General features: G+C 40.8%; 1 protein-coding gene across 1 annotated transcript in view; it reads right to left on the bottom strand.

Moving 5' to 3' along the window:
• Positions 1 to 3188: 3188 nt before the first annotated feature.
• LOC117941362 (FH2 domain-containing protein 1-like) overlaps positions 3189 to 9829 on the bottom strand; it is a 7628-nt gene continuing 987 nt past the window's right edge. The window contains exons 2-11 of the mRNA XM_034866405.1: positions 9024 to 9085; positions 7126 to 7228; positions 6909 to 6994; positions 6202 to 6302; positions 6036 to 6106; positions 5838 to 5945; positions 5678 to 5748; positions 4923 to 5040; positions 4670 to 4834; positions 3189 to 4591 (exon numbers count right to left, since the gene is read on the bottom strand). Of these exons, the coding sequence (XP_034722296.1) occupies positions 3320 to 4591; positions 4670 to 4834; positions 4923 to 5040; positions 5678 to 5748; positions 5838 to 5945; positions 6036 to 6106; positions 6202 to 6302; positions 6909 to 6994; positions 7126 to 7228; positions 9024 to 9085 (2157 nt within the window). The 3' untranslated portion in view covers positions 3189 to 3319. The remainder of the gene's footprint in view (positions 4592 to 4669; positions 4835 to 4922; positions 5041 to 5677; positions 5749 to 5837; positions 5946 to 6035; positions 6107 to 6201; positions 6303 to 6908; positions 6995 to 7125; positions 7229 to 9023; positions 9086 to 9829) is intronic.

Genomic DNA, 9829 nt, shown 5'->3' with positions numbered 1-9829 from the left:
AAACTGCTTTGTAGAGTCTATGACGAAAGGGAAAAGGGAGGGTGCAGGAGTAGGCAAAGACACAAGGGGTTGTCCTGTTTGTTCTGGTATGGATGTTCCAGGTATTTGGGTGGAGTCCAGTTGTGGCGTATAGGGGTTAGGATCAGGGCACTTGATGAGTCTATTGAAATATGTAGGCTAGTAAAGGCTGTGTGTAGAAGAGAGAAATGGAAGTGCAAGAAATGGGGTATTTAAAGAACAAAGCAGTTAGTTTAAGCTATGGCTCAGTGGATGGAGTGGGGGATGGGTCAAAAGATGCTCTAGGTAAAGAAGAGGATAACAGAAAGGCATGAATGGAAAAAAGATGGCAACATATTGTAATGTGGATGCACTGTGTGAGGCCGCTGTGGGGGTGCAGGTGGTGGTGGTGGTGGTGGGGGGGGGGGGGGGGGGGGGGGGGGGGGGGGGGGGGGGGGGGAGTATGTTGAGGGTGGGGCTTGGGTGAGAGGAAAACACAGTCATCTCTGGGTTTTATTCTGCAATGTGGAGTTGCCATGGAGACTGCTTCCATCGTAGTTCAGTCAAGATGGCTGTTGCAGTGTGGCGGCAGCAGCAGAGAGCAGGTCACACAACACATACTGTAGGAACCTCTACTGTCAACACTGGGACTCAACAGCACAAGAATCCGCATTTCTAACAATTTCAGTTGTACATTATGTAACATTATAATGGGTCAAATTTGCTAAGGCTCATTATTCTTTAACAGGTTGTCCCTTATTGAAAAATAACCATGGTTGACGGCAGCAACTGACAGCTGCCAGTTCCTGGTAATAGATACCAGAAAGCATAAAACAATCAACTCATAGACGCTGTGTTACAGCAGATGTATCACATTTCTAACAAATGATGTAACAACACAAATAATCATTATTGTTGCCAGGGAGTTTTTCATTTTTAGTATGCTGCGTTGTTACACATTACAAACGTTGAAGAGCTGAATGAATGTTGTTTCTATTTTTGCATGTAAATGTGTAAAATAAAGATAAATACTCTTAGTTGGAGACTGGTTGCCATGACCTTACGTGATTCTCTTATACACTAAAAATGGGTATTCATCATTTTACACAGTCTACGGTATTCATACATATATATTTACCTCTGATTTGACAGTTAGTTACAAAGAACAATTTGACAACTCATGATTTAGTGACACCATTTGTTTTTCTGTAATTTTGATAGCTATCCGTCTTAGTCCTATCTATATTTAATGGGAAGAAAAATATAGAAAGCATTCAGATCACTCCAGTTGGTGTTTACGTCAGAACAAAAGTAAACAGGTTTCAGGTTATATTCATTACCTCATTGTTACACTTCAGTCGGACTGCTGGACCCTAAAAAGCTTAATATTATAAACCTGGTGTCAACTACTAAGAGATGCCAGTAGCAGAAGTTATATTTTGAAATCCGAGCTGCATTGGCACAAGCTGTGGCCTCACTGACGCCTTGTATCTGATCCTAGCTAGTGGAGACATGGGGGTTGTTTCCTAGAAGCAGATTTACGAATCCTACTATGGCCACGCCATCACCCGCCCTTCAACAGCAGCTTGATTGGTTGGGGTTAGGCTGTGACCTCGACCTGTATATGTAGGAATGGACGCCTGGCCAATAGTAGTGTGTGAATGCTGTTGAAGGGCGGGTCTTGGCGTGGCCATAGTAGGATTCGTAAAATTTGCTTCCTGGAGCAGTGTCCACGATTAAATGCGGGGAGGCCGGTTCCCTTCCATCATAAACGGCCAGCAGGTGTTGGCCCTTCACGCACAGTAATCTCAAGTTAATTTGGGATCAGCATTTTTCACTTTGACACAGAGTCCGTGGTTCAGCTCTAATAAGACACAGGCTGCCTTTAGTGACACTGACCCATTTGAGCTCAAAACAAAGGCTGAATTGAGCAAGACCTTGAAAGCATTCTCCACCATCTGCATTTTTGATGGCATTCTGTGACAACGAAACAAAGATATTCATCACTGAAAAATAACAGTATTGCATCCAAGCATGCAGCACAAGTAGTCTTTTATCAAAGTATCAAAACCAGCAACCAAACCAGGATTTTACAGTGTGAATTCTCTCACACTCAACATTGACTTTCTCAATACATTCTGCAAAGCTGGACAATTTCACTCCAGCCAAAGAAAACATACTAAGTAATTTATCCAACTGATGAGGGGATATTATCATCATCAGATAAATGTTTTACAGTGACTGGGCCTACAGTTCTTTTGTTTACAAGGCAATGCACAGATCGCCTGGAATCAACAACACCCATGTTCTCTGAGCTGCAGCTTACCATGTTACTGGTATATTCTGCCATCTAGTGGTACAACATACAAAATGGCCTTTCCTCTACCTTTCCTTCTCCAACCACTTTCCTAAAACTCTCTCTCCTTTTCTTAACCCTCATGTTGTCTTTGGGTCAAATTTGACCCCTTTTCAAAAAGTTTCTATATCTGAAATTGGGGTTTCTTTCAAACAAATTAACCAAAAAAGTAACGTGGATGGTTCCCAACAATGCTCACCACAAGTTAAATAAATATTCAGTTCTCTATTTTCATTGAATTTTGGTGTTTGTCAATTTTTACATTATTTGGAAAAAATAAAATAATGATAAAAAGAACCTGTGTGACAAATGTAAAAAATAAATAAAGAAAAATGTAAAAAAAAAAGACAAACATCAATAAAAGTGACTAAAATGTCAACAAATGTAAAAAAAAAAGTGACAAGAATGTGAAAAAAGGGAAAAATGTCAAAAAAAGAAAAAGCTTTAAAAGTTGGTGAAAACTAAAATTTCAAAAGGGTCAGAAAAAGTAGACAAACGTTGAAAAAGTGACAAAAACATCGGGGGAAAGACACAAAAGGAGCCATGTTTCTATCCTCGCGTTTTTATCTGAATTAAGTGATATCGAATGAAAAATGCCTTTCGGAAACACACTCCCATTGGATGGAAATACGCTTTCACCAGCTTCATTAGCATGAGTGTTTTTTTTAACCGAACTTCAGATAATTCGATTGACAAGTAGATGTAAACTTAGCTAGTGTCAAAAAAAAAAAAAAAAAAAAGAGACAACCAAGACGTTGATAAAAAAGGTTTTTCATTTTATATTTTGAGTCAGAAAAACAACAACTTGCAGGTCGGCGGGAAGACAACACAAGGGTTAACAACCTTGTTATCAATTAAAAAAGTGACATTAAATATAACACTACATCATCACCATGCGGAGTTAATTACAAGTAACACTGCAGTCACATGTCCTTCCCTGACATTAAATTGTATATCTTTGAAAGCCTATACACCTGACCCAGGGCCTTTATGAGCAGTTTCCTTGCTGAGTTTTCCAATGTCTCCAAGGCGTTTTAGAAAGCTAAAAAATACTCCAGTGTTTTCAGTCTTAATCCATGAACTCTTGGGTGGAACACTTTCACTATTCCCCTGTACATGGTTGCCTGTGGGCTCCAGTGATTTGCCCACTTCCTTTTGATCTACAAGATCTTCCTGTGGAACATGGGTTACAGAAACATTTGGCTTGCTTTTCTTCTCTGCTGATGGAGAATTCTGGTCTGGAGCACCAGATTTTTCAATGTTGTGAGAAACATCAGTAAAGTCAAATACTTGTACTGAGGGATTTTTTACTGCACCCTCTGTTAGCAAAGTCCCATTTTCTCTTGCCGCAGAATTAGGAGTTCTGATTGGAGGTATGGGGTACAGATTATCTCCCTCTTCCTCAGTTTTAGGGACTACGGTAGAAAGAGTATGGCGCCGGACAAGGTTATGTGTTGAGGTGGATTGAGGATCGAGCAAGAATCGAACTAAATCCTGATTGGTTGGGTCTCCAGAACACCCCTCCGTGTCGTCAACGGTGCGTTGACGAGGCAAAGTGTTAATGGGACCCGGGGATTTCAGATTCTCCTGAGAATAATCCCCAGATGAGACACTGCTACGGCTCTTCTGAAAGTGCAAAACCTTTTTAGATGCTTCGCGCAATTTATGTGCCTCCTCTTCATTATTATCCTGTAGATCCTCCTCACTCCCGTCAATGATAGCTGAGAAAGATCTGCCTGAGGCGGAAATGCTGGTGGACTTATTAGCTGGGTGTGCAGAACCTCTAGAGTCCTCTTTCCTGGAGGGTTTCACCACCTCTTCATGAGGAATGCCACCTTTTGCCTTGTTGTCCTCGTTATTAGACTGGGCTTTCTTTAGGGGAGGGTTCTCGGTGAGTTCAACTGCTGAATTCCAGTCTTTTCTGCCCATGTCCTCAGCTCTAAAAGAGCCTTCTCTTTTTTGATTTCCGGTGGGGAGGTTTGCCTGAGAGGTTATTTCTGATAGACTCCCGTTGTTGGGGCTGCCACTCGTGGGGCTTCCATGAGTGGATGAGGGCCATCCTGGTCTCCTCCGAGAGACACGTTTGGTTAGGAAGTTCTGTAGTATGGATTGCAATGCAACTTCATCCATTTCCTTGTCTCTACTGGAGCAGGTAGCTGTGGACCTGCGCTTGGTAACATTCTGCAACCTGTCTCTGTGTCTCCGCTGCACCTCTACCACCTCTCGAGCCTTGTTTTCCTGCAGAAAATCACATAGTTAATGGTTCAAGCTAACTTTTTTTTGGAAAGCTCAGCCAAGTACAGAACATAGGCTTACCTGCATAGCTCGCATAAATTTCTCACAAAAGGAGTTGAAAATGGAGCAACATTCCTCTAGTTTGAACTTGTTTGGGGATTCACAGAAGTACTCTGCCACAGAGTCACTTACTGACTGCAATTGCTGAAGATCAATTTCTATTTCTGACAAGCAGACCTCAGCCTCCTGAATGGAGCCCAAATCAAAACATTAGAACATGTAATCACACAAAAGATGCACACAAACTGGATTACTCAACAAAAGGCTTCCTCACCTTTAAAAAATCATCCATCTGTGCCTTGAGGTCTTCCTGCTTTAAGGTGTCTGCTTTGGCATTTTGGACCTTCTTCACCTGCTTTTCAAACTCTGCTTCAATTTCCCCTTTATTCATTCTAAGAATAAAAGAGATAAAATCTGATGTTACAGCAATGAAAAAGAGGGTTCAAACATGCTGAGCGGGGGTGCACAATCCAATATTAAGACTGGGTTTCGGCCCCGATGTTGACAAAATAGCTGCTTCTGGGATCAGAAAAATTAACAGATAAAGTGTTTTGTTTGTTTTCTCCGGTGCAGCACATCCTACATAATTCGACAGCAGCATGTGTGTTGCATGCTGGAAGAGTTAAGGTAACCGTTAAGCAACATGGAGCGAGCCAAAGAGTCGGCTGAGGGGAGAGATTGCAGGCTCGCAACGCCAACTAGTCCGTCGGCTGTCTGCAAAGTAAATGTTTTGAGGGGTGGCGGTACTGCTGCAAAGTACAATACTACCAATGTATTCAAAAACATCTATGCTATTTTGTCTTAGGTAAGAAAGTAATGTTTAGTTTGGAAAGTCTGGTGCCTTTAGTCTCTTCCACGTGGTGGAAGGAAAGGTATAAGGTGGAATGTATAAAGTTTATCATTTATTCAACAACAGTAGATCAGTATCGGGTATCAACAGATACTCAAAGCCCAGGCATCGGTATCGGGACTGAACAAGTCGGATCGGTGCATCCCTAATGCTGAGTGCCTGTAAAGGGGATTGTTTACCTTGCTGCAGCTTCAATGTGTTTGAGTTGGTCTGTAAAGTTAAGCAGCTCCCCATCTGCCTTCTGAGCTTGCTGTGGTGAATAGGAAAGTTTGTATAAAAATGACATTTAAGATACAGATTTGACATTGCAATCAGATTAAAGTAATAAAAGCTACTTGCCATCACGACATAATGCATAAGATTCATTCCAGGTTTGTTTGCTTTGGTGTCCACTAACTTCAACAGAGAAGCCATTCGGAAGCCAATTGCACTGCCTGCATAGCCACCCTGAAAACAAATGAATAAAATGAGGCTCAGAGATGCACAAACACATAAGAAAGTCACCCAAGACTCAGCTATCCCATAAATTACACTCACAGCGTTCATGTAATTTCCGGTCTTCAGTACCAGGCGGATGACAGAATGGAGCTGATCAGACTCCAACAGCTCTAAAAGAAGACATACATGGTGAAGTCAAAGTCCAAATGGGTTTACAACTCTATTTTTGCTCAGTCTTGTCAAAATCCAGGAAAACAAGCATTACCTTTTCCAGCTGCTGTCAGAGTGCATATGGATTCTTTCATTTCATGCATGAGGGGGAAAAATTCCTCTTTGAGCACCAAGCTGCTGAGACGCTCTCTATAGCTAACAGACACAGGGTTTCCATCATTAGTGCAACCACCACTGACATTTAACAAATGCAATACATGGAATTACATTCACGTTAGCGCAAGACCGATATATCTGCAGGCCGATATTATCGGTGGGCCGATATTTTACAAACTATCGGTATCGGCATTTATAATAATAATAAAAAAATAATATTAAAAAAATTTGATAAAAATGGACGAAACACCCTTCAACCATGGTATCGGTGTTGGCATGGTGGTGTGTTTTTGTTTTTTTGTTATTGTGTATTTGTTCAAAGGACTTTAAGTTTTACATCTTGAGTTTGTATTTTTATACATTTTATTTGTCAGAACGTTAATATATTTTGATATTCCTCTATTTTTTTGTGATACAAACAAGTTCATTTTTAAACTGCATTATATTCTTTTAGTGAGGACTAAAATACAAATAACTAATGTTAGGGTTTTTTGTGATATATTTCTGTAATTAAAAAAATATATACTGTATATCAGCTGATGTTTGGGAATACCGGATTATAAAAAATAAAAATCACCAAATATTTATATCGATGTCGGCCTTAAAAACTCCTTTATCGGTCGGGCTCAAATTCAGGTAGCTCACCTGGGAATCCTGACCAGCATCAGCATGAACAGATCTGCTTCTGGGAGAGAAAAGTGGTCGCCCTTAAAACTGACCAGCTGCTTCTCCTGCCATAACAAAAGCATGAGTGTTAAAACCAGATTGTGTTTTATGAGGTTAAATTACAAGCAACAAGGTTGGAAGATTTAGAGAATACATCAGACACACTGGAATATATGTAAGCAGGTGTCACAAGTACCTCTTCTTCCTCAGGCAGCAGCTTGCACAGCTCCTTTAGTTTTCCACAACCAAAACTGAGACTACTTCCTGATTTAATTTCATCAATCATGACTTTTACAGGCCTGTGGAGTGAAGTGGAGAGACGGACAGGGTTCAGCTCTTAAGTCACTAATTATCTTGACATTTTTGTTAAGCGTTAGGACTTCTCATGAGCAATGTGTGTCTAAGTTAATAGCACACTTTGCTTCTTTGAAAAAGTTGAGCTGCTGACACCAACATGCCTGAACTTGCTCAAACAGCTTTCCAAAGTAGCAACACATCTGATATCAATCACCAGAAAGCCACATGCTGTACAGGACATTACAATCATTGAATATTCTTTACCAAGAAACATATTTGGAGCAGAGGATAAGAAAAACGTATAAACAAATAAGGTAGTCAGAAGCACAGAATAGTTCATGCATAGGTTGTTTTGCTGTTGCTGAAATCTGGGCAAATGTTGAAGCCATCATGACAGTTATTTAGTATTATTTCCACTTCCTGTTAGATCTGTTTCAAATGCCAAGTAGCCTTAGACAATACATTCACATAACCTCTCATTATTTTTTTCAGAGGGTTACCAGGGAGTTAACCTGTTGAAGCTGTAGAACAGTGTAGATTAGACCTGTCAGGACATGTTGGCTTCCAAAGGTTCGGGAGTATTAACACACTACACATGATCCGCGGTAGAAAAAAAATTCAAAAAATGAATTGCTCAGCGGTAGCTGTGTCATTGGGAGGAGAGGTGGAGACAACTCAGAGGAAGCGCTACCCTTGGCGTGGCGCCTCTTTGCTGCTGACATTAGAAGACTCATCCAGGCAATGATGACATTTACCTGCACTTAGCCTCTTAAAGCGTAATTCTCCAAAACGCAACCTTTGTGAATGTACCAGAGTCAAACTTTTGTTAAAAAGCATGATTAGGACGGAAGCCCCACTTTTAAGGTTTACCGTTTTCTCGTTTTTTGGTCATATTGCCTTTTGAATGGGAGTGCCATGGGCACTTTTATGTTAGCCTCAAATCGTTATTTTTAAAACACTATGAAGACTCGACATAACCTGAAACTTTGCTTCAAGTATCAGTAGGGGCTGTACACATGAACACAAGCATTGAGAACATTGTTGGTGTACACGGAGTTTACTAGAAAAAAAGATTTTAAAAACTCACTGTAGCTGTTGGTTTTTCTCGTTGCTGTCCATCTTGCAAGTCAAAAATAGTCCAGGGGGAAGAATAAAGATGGAAAGCTCCTGAAGCTTAGTTGCATATAAATGCAATGATAATTTGTTTTGTCGTTAGTGAAAAACAATATCGACCTTGCAGTTGAAAAGGGAACCTTGTTTAAGAATGACATTTCCTCCTATGGAGTCCATTCATTTGCAATCAGAGATCGCCTGTGTTTGACTGGGGAAATGGCAGATAGCGTACACAACAACTGTTAACGTTGAGTTGTTCAAAACATTTTTTAGTAAACTCTGTCAATCTTAAAAGTGATGCTTCTGTCCTAATTGTGCTTTTAAAATGAAAGTTTGACTTGGGTACATTCACATAAAGGCCCTGGGTTGCCTTTTGGCGAGAGTTACGCTTTAAAAGGTGCTCTAAGCGATGTTGGGGGACGTTATGTCTTGTTGACGTTCAAAGTATTTTCAATAAAAACAAGACTAGCTGATCCTCCCTCCTCCTCATCCTGTCCCGTCCTTGTTCTTTCGCGCACTACCCCCCTCCCTCGCAGTTTTACCGCTGATCACGTGTAGGCGGCGTGATGCAGTCATGTTACAGAGTGATCTGCCTGCGTCAGCCTGTGTTGCTGTACAGTGGGACATGACGAAATAATTGTGCAAAACCAAATCACACCTTAAGGAGCACTACCACTGACTCACCGCTTGAATTGCTTCAGGAAAATTCCCATGTTCATACTTCTCTTGGAGCTGAGGATGGTAACCTGGGAAGGGAAACAGAAAGATCTGGATATAATCAGCTAGTCATTTGATAATTAAACTAGACAGATAATTAAACTAGTGGGTTTCACTACTGGCTTGGGGGTGTTTTGTATCAGCTTTCCAAGCAGAAGTTGATTTCAAAGGTTAAGGAATCTTTGAAATGATTGTACTGAACAATCCTAACAAAGATACCTGTTTGCATCAGTGAAACATTTTCTCAGTGTCTGTCTTGGGAAACAGGACAGAGGTCAAAGTAAACACTAGGTTTTAACCCACCCAACGACACCAACTGATCTACAAAAGCAATGACAGTGAAGGTGATGAATAGATATGGTCTGGTTTAAGACTTGCCTTTAAGTTAATGGCAACAGATGCAGTTCATCATATACACCGTAGCTCTACTAACGAGCACAAGTAAGCTACTATACAGAATAGTGCTGTGTGAGGACCCAGCTATACCATCCTTTAGCAAACAGAAACTAAGAATAATGAGACTCCACCCTTGTACAGAGTGATTCTTAATCAAAACGCAATGTTCCCAAGACACATTATTACTGTTCTGACAATATAATTTTTACAAATACATAAAATTGTTTTTCTACTCTCCGTTAAACTCACATGTATTTTCGGGGAGTGTTTCCACTATGTTGATTTTGTAGTGGCGGCCCGCCATGGCAGAATATCTGCCGCCACGGTGTCAGAAATAGGGCAGACGCACAATGTAATCAAGGTTGTCCTGCTGACAT

Source organism: Etheostoma cragini, chromosome 3 (genome assembly GCF_013103735.1).
Source record: "Etheostoma cragini isolate CJK2018 chromosome 3, CSU_Ecrag_1.0, whole genome shotgun sequence".
Lineage (NCBI taxonomy): Eukaryota > Metazoa > Chordata > Actinopteri > Perciformes > Percidae > Etheostoma > Etheostoma cragini.
The sequence above is the reverse complement of the archived record's forward strand: the minus strand, read 5'-3'. Positions and strand labels throughout refer to the sequence as shown.